Source organism: Nicotiana tabacum, chromosome 18 (genome assembly GCF_000715075.1).
Source record: "Nicotiana tabacum cultivar K326 chromosome 18, ASM71507v2, whole genome shotgun sequence".
Lineage (NCBI taxonomy): Eukaryota > Viridiplantae > Streptophyta > Magnoliopsida > Solanales > Solanaceae > Nicotiana > Nicotiana tabacum.
In genome coordinates this window covers 70,911,842-70,929,529 of record NC_134097.1, presented here as the reverse complement: position 1 = coordinate 70,929,529, position 17,688 = coordinate 70,911,842, and the positions used below count along the sequence as shown (strand labels likewise).

Below are 17,688 nucleotides of genomic sequence, written 5' to 3'. Positions count from 1 at the left end.
TATCCGACCCGACTCATATTTAATACGAATAAAAAACAGGTTAGCCGGTGGATAATATGGTTACATATTATTCACGACTTCTTGCATATGATCACTTTTGAGAAAATTCTTAGTCTCCCTAACTTGATGAACCCGCAATTTGAGACTTTACAAATGTAAAAGTTAGAACTATTGGTTATCCATTGGTTACCCATTGATTATTATGGTTCTTATCCATATTTGACCCGTTTTTAAAAAGTTCATTATCTAACCCATTTTTCAGTGGATAATATGAGTGCTTAACTATTTTCAGTATGTATCTTTTAGTCATTGCAGTTTTTGAGTCCTTGAAGAATCGTCCCCCTTTCAAACGATAGGGTTAGGATTCCTTACTTCGATGAAAATCTATCTATACACAAACAGTTAACGTAAAATACATGCAGAAAGAATATACAGATAGGTAAAATCTTCAAAGAAAATATAAGGGACAAAAATAGATTATTCATGGATCTCTGACAGAGAAACAAAAAATTTCATCTACCCTCTCCGAGGATGTCATGGAGCATCGGTCTGTCAGCACCTGATGGCGAATAATTTGTATCAGCGGCTGTACTTGTACTCACTGATGAATTGGGCATTTGAGAAGAATGATGATCACTCATGAAGGTCGTTGTATCAGTAAACTTCCAGTCAGTCAAGTATCCAGGTCTGGAAGTTACAGTCGCAACCTCAGCGTCTCCTGTAAGCATTGCTATTACACGGGACATTGAGGGTCGTAGTGCTGGGGATGTTTGAGTGCATAGTAGAGCTATCCCTATTACTTTTCTCACTTCGTTTTCATCAAATTCAGATAAATTTGCATCCACCAGTTCAGTTTCGCAGTTGTTCTCATGAAGCTGCCAAGCCTAGAAGCACAGCAGTTGAATATGGTTAGAACGAAATGGTGCGTATAGGAATCTCAGGACAATGCGATAAGTCTAACTTTTGAGAAATAATAGAGAAAAAGAAGTATGAATGGAGAGGATAAATTTTTTCCGTTTGGTTAATCTAAGTGGTAAATCTTCCTTTCTTTCCATTGAAGTAAATCGCTGACAAGCTAGAAGTTGCATCCCCAGTTATAGCGGCAACTAAGGATAAAATGCATATGTTTCATTGTTCTAATGCCTTAATACAAGCAAAGAAGGAAGGGACTTTACCCACTCAAGAAGGTAGATCCTCTCTTCTTCCAAGCTCGAGTCAGAGTTAGGTCTACCGCTGACAATCTCTAGAGCTACAACTCCGAAGCCAAACACATCAGCCTTTTCTGTCAGATGTCCGCGCATGGCATATTCTGGTGCAAGATACCCTCTACAAGAAAATATTCACTAGATTCATGAAACAAAACTATAGGAAAGGAGTGAAACAGTATGACACATCCTCAATTTTGAGGATCTTACATTGTGCCTGCAACACGAGTGTTTATATGAGTCTTTTTGTCATCATAAAGTTTTGCCAACCCGAAATCTGAAATTTTTGGGTTTAGGTCTGAATCAAGCAGAATATTACTGGCCTTGACATCTCGATGGACAACACGAACCCGAGATTCCTCGTGAAGATACGCCAGACCCTTTGCCACTCCCAAGCATATCTGGAAGCGTATTGGCCAGTCAAGATATAAAGATCCACTCTCTGCCCAATTGAAGCCAAAATCTCAATATTAGTAAAGTTAAAAAAGTGCCTCTTCTTCTCTTATATGAGGAAAGTCAGAATTTCTAAGATATTGTATTGATTAGTACCAAATAGTGCTTGATCAAGACTCTTGTTTTCAAGATACTCATAAACAAGTGACCGTTTATCTCCCTCGATGCAGCAACCATAGAGTTTCACAAGATTACGGTGCTGTACAGCTGATATAGTGGCAATCTCTGCCACAAACTGACTCTTCCCTTGATGTGATGCCACAGACAGTTGTTTAACGGCGACAACCCTCCCATCCTCAAGTGTACCCTATGGACCATAAAAGTAGGTTCAACGTTCAGACAATTTCAATAATCATTTCGTGTTTTCCGTAATTCATAACAAAAGTAAAGCAAACAAGAATGCACAAGTATTTAGCCACAAAACATTTCTTGACGGCAAAGATGCAGATTATTTATTTGCTGTTTTATACAATGTTTCATGTGTTTTTGGAATATAAGTTATGTTAGGCCACAATGTCTACAATGGAAGTACTGAAATCAGTCAAGAGAAAGGCATTGAAAAGAACAAGGCCTATTTGAGAAACCTGTGAGCTACAGGTGCACCAAACATAGCAAAAAAGGAAACACTATTTACTTCAGGACTTCATATGGACGAATAGATTACCTTGTAAACTGGTCCAAAACCTCCCTCTCCAAGCTTATTAGAAGGATTGAAGTCAGCAGTTGCGGCTCGAAGTTCTGAATAGCTGAAAGTATAGGGTCTAGCATCTATCCCCAGGAACTCTGCGGATTTGAAGGGAAACTTGTCATTAAATAAGTCAAATGAATCAATTTGTGGAGCTCACTCACTAGACATATACACTATTTCATAAGCTGAATAAACTGAAGGAATGCCTGTGCTGACTCCTCTTATTAACTCTTGCTCGCAATTCATGCTTATTACTCTTAACTTTTGTCTAAACCGAAGTGTGAAAAACAAGAAATGAACCACAAACATGTCCAGAAACCTTTTACAAAAAAGAATCTTGAATGAAAGTGTTGCTAAACCGACTTTCCTGTAGGATCCGGTCTTAGACAGCTTCCAGTTAGAACTAACGAAGATGAATCACTTAAAAGTCATAAAACAGAAGAACCATTCTAGATCAGCTTTTGTTTCTTACCTTCATCCTCAAGAGCTTGTTGCTGTTTTCTTTTCTGAATTAGGTAATAGACAGCAAATACAGAAATGAAGCTTATGACTCCAACACCAACAACAACGCCCACAATAAGACCAGTCTGATTCTTTTTTGTAGTAGGAGGCTGGTTGCTAACAGTGGGAATAAAATCTGTAGAAAAGCTTAGGAGTCTCAATACAGTTTTTGAGTGCCTACTTTTCAGAATCTGAATGTCTGTAATTTATGGATACCTGGGGTTGCACTAATTGCTGATATAGAAGGTCCATATGTGCCTTGTCTAGGTACACAGCAAGTCCCTTTTCCAGCCCAGAAGAGATGTATCTCTAGATGATTTTCAGAAACCTGAACTTTAAATTGCTTTTGAACAGCTCTAAGGGATCTTCCATCAGCCTCCTTCCGTATGTCAAAATCTTTCAACTCCCGAATTCCCTGGAAAAAGATTACCATAAAATTATTGCAAAAGGCCCTTTTCTACTAGATAAGTGGCAAATGCCTAGTATTAGGATTAGGTATGACAAAGCTAATTTTTTTGTTAGTTAAGTTGTATTGGAAAGAGAAGGGAGATGTCCATACGATCCCTTCTCTACATATTGTTGCGATGGTGCAATAGCAGTCTATCTTGTTGTACTCTGAGGTAAGGCATAGCCCCCCTCATTTTGTAACGCAGCAATATATCACAGCCCAGATTCATGCTGGGAAAGCTTTATTTAAAAAAAAAGTCAATTATGATTTGAAGGTATGAAAGGAAGGGGGGAAAAAGTTCTTTCTACTAAACTTGCATTTTTTGTGAGCAGTATTAAATAGCTCAAAGCAGTGAAATAAAGTGGAGATTTTCTTTTGGAGGGATGGTAAACGTAGATGACAATATATCCACATCATTCAATTAATCTACTGTTCCTCAAAGTTGGGGTCGGCCATATGAATCCTCACAATCAAAGTGTTGCTCGTTTCGGACCCAAATAATTCCAATATTGTTTAGTTTATGAATAATATGTCTTTAAGGCAAATAAAGGTTTCTCTATAGCCTTAAAATATGACACAGTTGAGAACTATAGAGGAGAAGGACATGGTTAGAACTGAAACCTTAGGTCTTTAGCAGCGCAAGTCAGAAACAAAACCTGATTAGCATTGGAGCATCATAATCTTTAGTTTTGATAGCTCAATACAATAGAGAATGAAAGCAACCTACTGATTGAGAAGATAACACCAAGCAACTACTCATGATTATCTTAGTGATGATATTTGCTTTTCCCCTCCCAATTGTAAACCGGTCAAGCTGATGGTTATCTAAAAATAGATATAAATATAAAAGAAAATAATGCATACCTGTACATATACGTCAAATACACGCCTCCCAAGACTACGCCAAGTTGGGGGATTTAAGATTTGTGACTCGGCAAATTGGAGGTTTACAGTGTAATTACCATTCTCAAGGCCCAAGCCATAGTATCTAAGTGATCCTGCGGAAATTCGTGCAGTTTGGAAGAGCTCCGAGTCCAAGGTGTTTGTAAACTGAGATGAGGAGAAGCTTGTGAAGTCCTGATCTGGACTGTCAGAAGGCAGACCAACATTACTTACAGCCCACCTCCCTGTCCTGGTCATGAAATATGTTGCTGGACCCATAGTCTGGTTCTCCATCTCATACGATATCTGATTGCTTGATGTAATTGGAGGTCCCCCACATTTAATTGCAAAGCTGGACCCTGTGAATAATGAAAATCACATCCATGAGAAGATAAGAAACCAGAAAAACAGCTTTATATCAGAACACTAGCAGTAGAGTAGAGTAACACATGTCCTACTTCACCTTCCCCTTTCTCGTTTCTTGGTGAAGTAGGTTTCATAAGAACAGAGAAGATTTTGGGCAAGCATAATCATGTTTTAGAGACAACAGTACTATCCCCACCCTTAAAAATATTACCTTAAATGGACGAATTCAGCTAAATGGACATTGACAATTCTTACATTGTGGTTTATAGACAAAAAATGCAGGACAAAGATTTTCAGACTTATTCATGCTAGCAGAACCAGAAAACTGGACTAGGATATTTGTCAACGAATTGTATGAAGAACTTACATCTCGGAGATCCTCGATCGCAAGGGAAGTTTCGTTGAAGACAATCTAACCCGGAAGGCAGAGAACTGAAAGAAAAAGTGGTATCCATCCATTTAAGTTCTTCAAATACACATGCAACTATAATGGTAACAATGTATACAAACATGATTTATCTTAGAATTCAGACAAGGAAAGCTTAATACAAATAATGAATGAACTTGGTTAGCCATTAGTGGGACCTGGGAGCCCGGTGCACAAAGCATCCCGCGTTCACGCAGGCTCAATGATACAAATCTAACTGAAATGTACTCATTACCTGCTGTCTAATTGTTCCATTGTAAAGTTGTTGCCAACTAAATTTCTGCAAGTTGAGTTCCACAAAGGTCTCGGCGTTAGGATAATGATATCCAAAGATAGGAGGAAAAGCGAATAGGTGAGCATTATATGAATTTCAGCTTTCTCATACATACAATTGCAGAGTTTGCTCATTGATCCAAGAAGGTAAGCTTCCAGACAACCCATTGTATGATAAATCTCTACACGTGAAAGATGGAAGATGTTAGGCAACAACTACTAAGCATATCAGATATTTCTGCAGGCAAAGTATTGAAAATATCTAGCATTTATCTCATTCAAGAAATAATTATTAAACTTTAGTATGCTTTTCTCGCAGACCATGTCACCCCCAATAAGGCTTCAAAGTCTCAATAAGGAATATGCTGAAATAAAATAAGGGAAATAGTCCTTCATTTTGCTTAATAAGATTGAAAGAACGTTTGAAAGTTCAGCATATTCATTCCAAAAGAAAAGGGAAAAGTTGACAGTGAAATCATATAAAAACAAGAGTTACTCACATAGTCTGGAGGGGGCCGCTCTTCTGAGCTGGCAGGACGCCTGTTAGCTTGTTATCACCAAGAAACCTGATGATTAAAAGGGAGTTACCACATGAGAACATCGTTAAGGTGGTATAAAAAATAAGCAAACATTAGATGATCTATTACAAGTGAGTCAGCGAACTTAGATTGAAAAGTGCATCTGGAATACGCCCACTCAAATTGTTGAAGCTCAAATCCCTGAGAAAAAGATACATGAAAGTTAGTCCAAAGGAGTAGTAAATGACCAATGAGAGTTCAATGTCTTCCACTGAAATTCGAGTTGAATATAGTAGCACGACACTTGTTAGAAGTATATCATGCCATGGCCATATAAGTGAAATAATCAGTGTTCAATTCACACAAGCGAGGGCTTAAAATGTTCATAAGAACATTATCATGCTCAGAACTTACAGTAGTGACAGGCTCTGATATTCTCCAATATTGGGTGGGATGGAACCTGAAATATTGTTATTTCGTAAAACCCTGGAAATACCAGATTTAGTTTGTCAGACTGTCGATTCTGAAAACACAAAGAGAAGAAGAAAAGAAATACAATGTCAAGCTTTGTAGCATTTGGTGCTACGTCATGTTCCTTACAGCTTGCTTAGAGACTTCATATTCCTGAGGAAGTCAAGTGAAGAGCTCCCATTGGATAGATCACTTATTCTCCTGTTAGTTATGTAGAAAAGGAAATATCATATTATGCTAAATGTAGAAAAATGGATTTTAAACCATGAACTGAATATAAGACAGTCGTTAAGACTCACAGGTCGGTCAAAGAGGTTAAGTTGGAAAAGGAAGCAGGTATTGGGCCCTCGAAAGAATTTCCTTGGAACCTCCTGTGGCATTAGAAAAACCAATCACATATTATGCTAGAGAGGAGATGCAGTAATGAGCATTATAGCAATGCTGCAACGGAAAAAGTAATACACTAATTGGACATAGTGCAAGTAACTGTGATCTCACAGTGTAGTAAGCTTTGACCAACTTCCAATGAAATCAGGAATCCTTCCTGTAAGATTATTATCTGCAGCCCACCTGAAAGCCGGAATAGTTAATATTCCTGTGGGATTTCTTAAAAGACAAATTTGTCCAAGTAAATATTGGGAAGCTAGAGAAGGAGCATGTGATAGAGAGATCTTACACTGTATCCAAGTTCTGCAGTTTTGCAAACGTCAATGGTATTGGACCACTAACACCAGCACTATCGAAATAACTACGCAAGGAAACAATATTCTTTTCAGGGAAAAAAATAAAGCTACAGAAAGGACAACAAATAACTAAAATTACAAAAACTGCAACATATTCATGTTATTGGAAAAGTAGTTTTATACTTCTCAAAAAACAATGAACATCAGAGATCTCGTCAATCAAAGAAGGCCTATTCAGGAGAAAATAACCTTCAAACCTAAAATTTTACTTTTCATTGTCTACATATGATGCTTTTTCTAAGTCGTTATCATATCGATGTTAGATACTTTGTGAGACATGAGACCTGTTGGAGACAAATCCAGCACGCCACTGATCCTATGTTTGATGGAAACTCTCATGTCTTTGTTATGTTTTATGTTTGGCATCTGCTATGTCTCAACTCTGTGCTATATATTTCATGTTATACTATCTTTCCTTTTTGTTTCTGTATGTTGCAAGTTCAAATTAAAATTTTAAGGCTTCAAACATATGGAATGGTAATGAGAAGCAAAAGAAAGAGGTGCAAGGAAGATGAATACTAAGGTACATAGAACGAGAGTAATATGTCTTGGCCGTGTTGTATTCTGCATCTTTTGTAACTCATGCGACATGCCACAAATATTAACAACCTAAAATAGCTTATCATACTCTTGAGAGAAGGAATGATTACTTTATACAGAAAATCGGAGAAAGATTTAACTCCTATACTCCTCCACTTGCATGAAAAATACAGCAAGCACAACACAGATAGCATTAGATCGTTGATAACTTCCTGCTTCTACTAATACAATTTCAGGGCCTTGACTTTGATGTATAAATTAAAACAATGCAATACACTCCAGATTCATTATGATGTTCATAAACAGATAAAATATTTCCCATGTAAAATGCAAAACTCTGAAAATTAAGATTTGACATGATAGCAGTTTTAAGATGCAAAACAATGCACCATAACTTACATTTGTGTCATTTTTGTTAAGTTTCCAAGTTCTGAAGGCAGAGGTCCAGAGAAATTGTTTGTGCCAAAACCACTGCAGCACAGGGAAACTACATCCTTTTAGATGAATAAATGCAGAAGAAATGATGAAGATGCTCTTCATACATCAATGATATATCATGAAAATCAAGGGTCCAAAGAACGTAATGAGAACATACAATGATTTTAATTCAGTCAACAACCCAAGTTCCTTTGGGAGCTCCCCTGACAAAGCATTAATGCCAATGCTTCTGGAGATACCAAACATTTAAAATTATTCCAAAAATATCATGATCAAGCAAAAATAACTGAAAGAGTAGACTTACAGCCATTGCATGCGAGTCAGATTGGCAATGGATGGGGACAGTGTGCCTGTTAAGAAATTTTGGGCAACATTCCTGCAATTTATAACTAAAATATCAGTAGTTGGGAGAAAAAACATGAACAGTATAGGATAAAACTACACTTAAGAGGAAGCAAGTACAGATCATTGAGGAAGTTAAGGCTCCATAATTCATCTGGAATTTCACTGACGACGTTCATTGCATAAACTCTCCTGTACAGAATAATTGAAAAGAGAGGCTGTGAGAGTTACATGGCAAGTAAATATCCCAAACACTACATCCTATTGCGGATTCCAGTAATTTCCTGAATGCACATTGGTAGTAAATTACAGATGAATATGAAGAAGACGCACCAGCATTAAGTTCAAATTCCGCATCTTAGACTAAGATTATTTGAGGTTAATATTAAAATAAATTCAAATACAACGTAGAGACGGATGCAACATGTAACTAGTATTTGCTTGGGCATCTAAGCTACATATATTAAAAGAAGCACTTATTACCTTTGAATCTTAGATTCATCTCTTAGACAAATGTCATTAAAGTGAATAATGCGGACAAAAAAGAACTAAGGAATGACAAAAAGGCATAGGCTAAAACTAGGAGTAGGATTGAGTAGGGAAGACGAGTGACTTACAAGCCAGTGATATGACAAAGAGTGCGGTTGTTGTCGGAACAATCGCATTTGATGGCGGGATTAAAATCTTGGATTTCAGTGGAATCAATGGCGGCTCCGCTGCATAACTCACCACTAATGTTCCACCGATTTGTCGCGGAAATTCCCCATTTTTGGAAGATGAAGTTCAAAGCACGGGCTGCAGTATCAGCATGTACTCACAACTATGAGAAATCTATTAATGCCAAGACAAAACAATTCACAAATGTGATCTTGTAGTCACAATGGGAAAAGGCTCCTTATGGTGCTTAATTACAGTACCAATACAAATTTAAAATTGGTGAAAAGATCCCACATAAGAAAGTTCATACAATATGAACTACTACTTCCATTTCAATTGAATGTTCTCATCTTTAAAGTCTTTAAATAGTATCTATTGTCTCAAGAGGAACTTCCTATACACATCATATGATATGTATACAATGCAAAATCAGATGAGACACTGATTCAAATGCATCTTTTTTCTTATTATTATGATACAAAAATATATCACATGTGGACACTGCATGTACATAATAAACACATCTTCTTTACCAGAGGTATTGAGTTCGAATCCTACGTATGGACCAGTGGCGTAGCCACCCTATGCCAAGGGTGGTCAATCGTACACTCTTCGCCTAAAAATTATACCGCGTATATAAGTTAAATACTATTTCAAATAGTTATATAATATATTTTGAACACCTTTAACATAGTTGAGTGAGGGAGTCCAGTGGTTCCAGGGTGTTTAAAGTGATGTATTGTTCATGGGTTCAAAGTTTTGTCAAAACTAAATGAAGCCCACCATGCGTGGTCTATATTTGATTCTTTTTCAATCTAAAAAATTTTCTAATAAAATAACTCTTTAAACTTAAAATTTGTGTAAAAATAAACAACTAATGTAAAATTTTAACTAAAAGTTATTTCTTAAATAAATTTTATAATTTAAAAGTCAAGCTATATAAAATTTGTTCAACAAAAACTCCCTACAAACTACATATCCTCTCGACTCTCTCTTTCCTTTGGTTTTATGCTTACTTTTATTAGTAAAATTTCTATTGTTGTCTTTTTTGTTATTTTAATTTTGATTTATAAAATTATAGTTTTATTGATATTTTTTTTATTGTTTAGCTAAATGTTGCATAGTTTGATCTAAAAACTTTGGTATACCATTTATTAAAAAAAATATTATTGACTTGTTTAAAGTTTGAACACACTTGACGGAATTCCTGACTACACCATTGGTATGGACCCACATTTATTTGTATTTAGTCGAGGTGCATTGTGAGTATAGACACCAGGTTGGAAACCAAAAAAGAAGTAACTCCGTTTGTCCCAATGTATGGTCATAGTTCGAAATCAAAAGTTAAACTTTTTAATGTTGACTATGAATTCGAACATTAATATTTAAGCTTTTTGCATTAAAATTTAAAAATTTAGAAACTACGTAAAAAGTACTATAACTCACAATAATTAACAATTCAAAATATTTAAAAGATATATGAAAAAATTATCCGTATACTGATAGAGGGAGCATATAATATACATGTTATGACGAGGAAGAGGCAAACCCGAAAATAAAGAAGATAAAGAACACCAAATTTTAACGTGGAAAACCCTTCGATTTGAAGGGTTTTCCACGTTAAAATTTGGTGTTCTTTATCTTCTTTATTTTCGGGTTTGCCTCTTCCTCGTCATAACAGTGGTATCAGAGCGAGGTTCAAGACAGGTTCATCTTGGCGGGTTCAGTTCTAGCCGCAACATATTTGACGATAATCGTGATTTTTGTCTGAGAAATTTGACCGGTGTGCTACGCACGTTGAGGCAAACTTTGTGGTAGAGATTTAGAGATGCAACCTGTTGAAGGCTATGTGAAGAAGGTGGATCAAGTTTATTTTGTCAGAAAATTCCGGCCAAGGGGGAGAATTGTTAGGTGTTTGCCATAATTTTCTTACCATATTTGGTTTTCCTATTTGTTGAAGGGAAGGGCAATATAATTACCTTAATTGAGTTTTCCTTTTTTGTAGAAGGAAATTATAATTCTCCTATACTTGGCTAGTCCTTTTTCTTGGAGGAAAAGGTTTGGAGTTCTATAAATTGAAGATCCGTCCTTCTCATTCAGGAGCATCCACAATGTAGCCATAGGGGCTTGAGAGTAGTGTTTAGGGGGAGAACTTTATGGGACAAATGTTAGTGTGTCACTTGTGTTTGCCTCTTCGTGAGGTTGTTCTCTCGATATTTTGTACTCTCTTTTTATTATAGTGGATTGCTCATCTCCGCCGTGGACGTAGGTCAGTTGACCGAACCACGTTAAATGTTTGTGTTTCTTTGGATAGATTTCTCTTTTGTTATCTGATTCATCGTCGTTGAGGGTTTGCTTTACTAGCTTCCGCATGACACCTGACTTTTTCGGTCCCAACAATACACACTAAGCATTCACTCTTAATTACCATTTGAAAACAAATAAAACCTGCCATTTGAAAGGGAGAAGTATTAGTATGTATTAGCTTAAAGCATTGAACAAAAATATTTACTCTTAATCCTATTTTATATGACAGTGTGTAGACTAGACAGAATGTATAGAAATACTTATTAATTTGACTAAAAAATATATTGGTTATAGTAAAAGAAAAAATTCAACATATAGTTTAAAAAGTTAGTTTGTTAAAGCAACAAAATTTAAAACTTAAGATTTAGAAATGATGGGAAGTGAATCGTGTGAATCTCTGCAGTGATTTGAGAAATTAAGATTAAGTGAATGATTAAATGAATTTAATTTTTTTAAAAGAATTATGAAAATTAATACAATAATATTACTAGCGAAGTAATGTTAATATTTAAAAAAAACATATTGGAATTAAAATTAAGGAACAATCAAAGATATAATCCAAAGGAACATGTATAACAAAAATAACCAAAAGGTTGTGGTGGGATGTTTTGAGTTGGGGGTATGGGAATGAACAAAAATTCTACTAGAAAAGCTACAAGTGAATTCAAGCTAAATGATTATAACAAAAAAAAATTATAACAAAAATATAGTTTTAGATTTTCTAAGAAGTTGACCAGCTTTACGGAAACGGAGTCATTGACCCGGCAACCTACACAGTTGTCGTTATCCATCCACTCTCATCCCTTGCTTCCTCCTGTCCAAAATAATTGATTTTTTTGCTTTTTTTCTTGTGGTTCAAAATAAGTAATTTTTTCAGATTTCAAGAATGAATTAATTATTTTTTTTCTATATTGCCCTTGGAGTAATTAATATTGGAGTATATATTAGAAGTGTGTATATGAAAAGATAATAAAGGTTAATATGGTCAATTTCATTGTTAATTAATACTAAAAGGTGAAAACAACCAAAAAATTACTTATTTTGGACCGGAGGGAGTATTAATTACCCCGTACAATAATAATTCACAAATACTGCTAAATTTCGCTGTCCTCCCCCTTTCCAACAGGTCACAGCATCAAGAGAAACAAAACTTCTTCCAGCTGATATTTGTGATATATGCACGACAAGACATATGTTAAAAACTTTATTACTTTAATCTACACTGTTACTTTAATTAGCTTTCTTTTTAAAAATAAATGATTTAATTTCGTATGAATATATAACAATATATTTGTACTTAATTTTATATATAAGAGGGGTAAATTTTGGCATTTCACCCATGCACCGACTGCAACAACAGTCTAGATTACCAAGCTTCACCAAACACAAACTACTTACTACGACCAACTCCAATTGGCATATCACACAATACAATATGTTGTTCTCTTCTCAAAAGTCTAAAGACGACTAGGTGCTTGATCTAGCTACCGTATGACGTTCTCGATCGACTTTATTTTCTTCAATCTAATTACAACAACAATCCAGTAGAATTACACTAGTGTAATTTGGGGAGGATAAAATATACACAGACCTTATCCCTTCAGGGATAGAGAGGCTGTTTCCGGGAATTCTTCGATCTAATTGAAGTCCAAAAATTTAACTGAAAATGGGTTCACAAATAAATACTTGTAATATTTTTAACAAAGTTTTTAATACAAAAACAGGATCTAAGTAGTGATTGTTTCCATACTTATATTATAGCTCTCCCTCCGTTTGCTAGGTTGACGTGGATGAGCTAGGAGTAGACTTTCTGTAATTTCAACCTCTTACAACACACGATTAACCATAAATTCAAATTGGCATATGTCAAGAGATGATTTTATATCCTAACTTACCGGACCAAATAGAAGATTATCGGTGGATTTTGAATCTGTGGATTGTAAGAACTTGAGGGAGAATTAACAAAATAAAAAAGTAAAAGGAAAATTTGCAAAGGACGACAAAGCAGAGTTGATATAGAAAAACAGGGGAGTGGGAGCCGCAGCTAACCTTCAGGAGGATTAGTGGTGGCAACATTGGTTGTGTTTCTTTGAGCTACAGCTATCTCCACGAGTAGACTAAACATGACGATGACGGCGGAGGAGTAGAAGCTTAAACCAAATCCTCTTCCGTTTATTGTCCATGGCACCGCCGTCTTCATCTCTGCCTTATCTCAGCTTGTTGAGTTGTTTCTTCTCCCACAGATTATTAAAGAAGGATTTAGTAGGAATATGAAAGAGGGAAAGACAGAGACCAGTCCACCACTGAGGAATATGAATTAACAAACAATATAATCCCGTTATATATATTAAACTAATACAACTGTTGCTAAAATGTTTGAATAAGGGTTTAGTTGCATCTTAGAAATGCTTAATTATTTGGCAATGCGTATGTTATGTTGTCGTCATATTACATGCAACTGTGCCACGCGCCTTTGAAATGTTGCCTTTTGTTAGGGTCAATACTAGCGAGGTGATGACCGTGCTATGCACAGGCCCAATATTTGAGCTCATGCAAAAGATATTTGTATCAAATAAATTTCATAATTCTGAAAATATTAATGGTTAGTGTAACCAGAGGGAAAAAAACTTAACGTTTTACGGTATTATATCTCAGAATGTGAATGTAATGAGATATAATGTAGACTCTCTTCTTATAATAGGAAGTTCAAACAATTTATAAACAAAATTTCACCTGTATAAAATTATTCTAGTTTATATTGAATTTAAAGTTCTCACTTTTATATGTAATTTTGCTTTGGAGTTGTTTCTTGAAGGTTTATCACTCATATTAAATATTGTTTGTAACTTATTTATCCTAATCGTTTGAAAGTTTAAATTGTTGACTTGACAAGTTTATTCATGTCAAACAAAATATTTTAAATTTTATTCTACCTAAAATTGGTTAAATGATTTTTATATTTTTAGGTGAAGATATTGGGTATTTTTACATACTTTTCTCCTTTTATTAGGAGTATTTTTTTGTTGTTTACAATTAAACTTTTTCCACCTATAGAATTACTCTACGGATCCTCCTTTTTTATAAGTAAAATAGGTATATATTATATCTCTGACTATCTTACTATCTGTTAATGTAACGACGCGACTGGTCGTTTTGAGCAATTGCGCCCGATTTGATAGTTTGAGGTCTCGAGCAGCTTCACATTATGTATATCGACTTGTGTGCATGGTTGGATTCAGTTTTCCGAATGAATCGGAGTTGAATTCGAAGAAGGAAACTAGTTTTGGAAGTTTAAATGGTAAGAATTTGACTGGAATTGGACTTTTGGGTAAACGGCTCCGGAATGGGTTGTGGATTATCTCAACAACTTCGTATGGTAATTTTGGACTTAGGCACGTATCCGGATTCAGATTTGAATGTCTGTAGGGTAAATTGAGGCATTTCGGCGAAAGTTGGAAAAGTTGAAGTTTGGGAAACAGAGAAGTTTGACCCATAGTTGACTTTTGTGATATCAGGGTTGGAATGTGATTCCGAGAGTAGGAGCAGCTCCGTTATGTCATTTTGGACTTGTCTGCAAAATTTGGCGTTATTTCGAGTTGAATTGATATGTTTTGGCATGAGATTTGATATTTGAAGATTTGAAAATTCGTAAGTTTGATTTTTTGTTTGATTCATTGTTTTGGTGTTGTTTTATGTGATTTGAAACCTCGAGCGAGTCCGTGTTAGGTTATATGACTTGTTTGTGTGATTAGACGGGGTCCCGGGAGCCTCGGGTGTGTTTCGGATGGGCTACGAGTCATTTTTTCCTATGTTTGAACTGATGTTCTGTTATCTGGTATTTCCTTCCATGCGATCGCATAGGCGTAGCCGCGATTACGTAGTACAATGTTAATCTGCCATATTTTCCTTCTATACGATTGCATTTATTTGTCCGCGATAGCATAGCACAAATTTGGACAGCAACATTTTCCTTTTATTCGATTGCATTGATTTGTTCGCGATAGCATAACACAAATTTGGACAACATCATTTTCCTTCTATGCGATTGCATTGATTTGTTCGCGATAGCATAGTGTCCATCAATTTTACTCTTCGCGATCGCATCCTTCCTTACGCAATCGCATAGAACATTTTTTGGTCAGTGAATATTTTCCTTCTATGCGATCGCATTAGTCCTTACGCTATCGCATAGAACATTTTGGGCCAGTAGCTATTTTTCTTCTACGCGATCGCATCACTTCTCCCGCGATCGCGATGAACAAATACCTGGGCAGACAGAATATATTCCAAAATCGAGGGTTACACCATTTTCATCATATTTTGACTTCTAGAGCTCGGTTCTTGGCGAATTTTGGTAGGTTTTTCACGAAATTCGATTGGGTAAGTGTTCTTCAACTAGAATTAAATATATTCCATGAATTTGTCTTTATTTTTATCATTTAAATTATGTTTTGGGTTGGGAAAAAAGTTGGTTTTTGAAGAAAAATTTTAAAATGAAAAATCATGATTTGAGGGACCAAATGGTATCGGAATTGGATAAATTTTGTATGGTTGAACTCATTTTGGAATGGGTGATCGGATTTTGTAAAATTTGACGGGTTTCGAGGTGCGAGCCCGGGGGTCGACTTTTGGGTCGATTTTTATATTTTTGTAAAGATTGAAACTTTATTATTCGAAATAGTTCCTTATTCGATTTATGTGTGTTTTGGAGTTGTTATAGTTGGATTTGAACTGTCCGAAGGTCTTTTCGCCTGAGAAGTCCATTTAAGAGTACCGAGTTGCCGTCTTTGAGGTAAGTATCTTGCCTAACCTTGTGTTGGGGACTTCCCCTTAGGAATTGAGTCTTCTATGTTAATTGTAGTCCAGACATGCGAGGTGACGAGTGTGTGCTCGGACTTATTTATGGAAAATTTGACTCTAGGGTTCTTAGGTCCTTATGTGGAAAGTATCCTGTTATGATTGGGTTTCCTAGTTGCTTAAATTGCCTCTATATGCTCCATATGATGTTGTTAGCATTTCTCTAATTCGTACGCGTTACATTGACCCTTAATTGAAGTGATTTCCTTCCTTATTGTTTTGATACTTCTTGATTGTGAGTTCCTCTATGACTTCGTGCAAATAGATTACATGTCCACTTGTTGTGGTTGCCGGTGTAGTTATCACGTGCTTATTATGTCTTGTTGTGTAGTTGAGGTTTCATTGTGAAATTAATTGTTGGTACAAGTTTGGTTATAGTTGATTCCCTTACCGGAACATATTTAATTCTTACTGTTGGTTCCCTTATCGGGACGTATTTATTTTTGTTGTTGACTCCCTTACCGGGATATTGTTATTTCCTTATTATTCCCTTGCCGGGATTCTTTCGTGATTGGCGTTGATTTATATATATGGATCGGGTTGCACGCCGCAACAATAATATATGGCTCCATATGATGTTGTTAGCATTTCTCTAATTCGTACGCGTTACATTGACCCTTAATTGAAGTGATTTCCTTCCTTATTGTTTTGATACTTCTTGATTGTGAGTTCCTCTATGACTTCGTGCAAATAGATTACATGTCCACTTGTTGTGGTTGCCGGTGTAGTTATCACGTGCTTATTATGTCTTGTTGTGTAGTTGAGGTTTCATTGTGAAATTAATTGTTGGTACAAGTTTGGTTATAGTTGATTCCCTTACCGGAACATATTTAATTCTTACTGTTGGTTCCCTTATCGGGACGTATTTATTTTTGTTGTTGACTCCCTTGCCGGGATATTGTTATTTCCTTATTATTCCCTTGCCGGGATTCTTTCGTGATTGGCGTTGATTTATATATATGGATCGGGTTGCACGCCGCAACAATATTATATGAATCGGGTTGCACGCCGTAACAATATTATATGATTTGGATCGGGTTGCACGCCGCAACATCACTATATGATTTGGATCGGGTTGCACGCCACAATAGTACTATATGATTGGGATCGAATTGCACACCACAACAAGAAAGAATAAAAGTGAATGTTGATTCTTAATAACACTCCTATACTCATGTCTAAGATCCGAAAATTATTTAATGAAAAATCTTATATCTCTCATAAAATTTGAAAAACTTTATTCTCTTTGATACTCAATATCATTAGTGGAGACCATTCTCGCTTCTCGTGTGCACTCTATCATTATAACATCTCAATAGAAAATATATTTTACATGAAAATAGTTCATACCATGTTAACAAACATTTTGTTTAATGAATATTTATGTACATTCGTTACTGAAGTATTGTAATACAGTCAGACCTTTCTATAACAATAATTTACTATAATGGTTAAGTTTTATTGGGATTCAATTTTTCATATTATGTTATAACATATATTTTATATAACAACACTTAACTATAGCCGTCAAAATATATAGGATCAACCGAAGTTGCTATAAATAAGTTTTAC

The 17,688-nt window shown here is 35.6% G+C and overlaps 1 protein-coding gene across 1 annotated transcript; it reads right to left on the bottom strand.

Moving 5' to 3' along the window:
• Positions 1-372: 372 nt before the first annotated feature.
• On the bottom strand, positions 373-13,633 carry LOC107774090 (putative LRR receptor-like serine/threonine-protein kinase At1g56140). The gene is made up of 24 exons (XM_016593559.2): positions 13,309-13,633; positions 8,913-9,090; positions 8,416-8,487; positions 8,258-8,329; positions 8,111-8,182; positions 7,915-7,986; positions 6,909-6,980; positions 6,731-6,802; positions 6,532-6,603; positions 6,362-6,433; positions 6,176-6,247; positions 5,891-5,962; positions 5,744-5,809; positions 5,360-5,425; positions 5,206-5,250; positions 4,911-4,975; positions 4,160-4,536; positions 3,064-3,262; positions 2,819-2,983; positions 2,323-2,441; positions 1,755-1,965; positions 1,416-1,647; positions 1,176-1,326; positions 373-884 (listed from the first exon to the last, which is right to left on the bottom strand). Exons 1-24 carry the CDS (start codon positions 13,457-13,459, stop codon positions 513-515), a joined length of 3,117 nt encoding a protein of 1,038 aa, XP_016449045.1. The 5' UTR covers positions 13,460-13,633; the 3' UTR covers positions 373-512.
• Between the last annotated feature and the right edge of the window lie 4,055 nt (positions 13,634-17,688).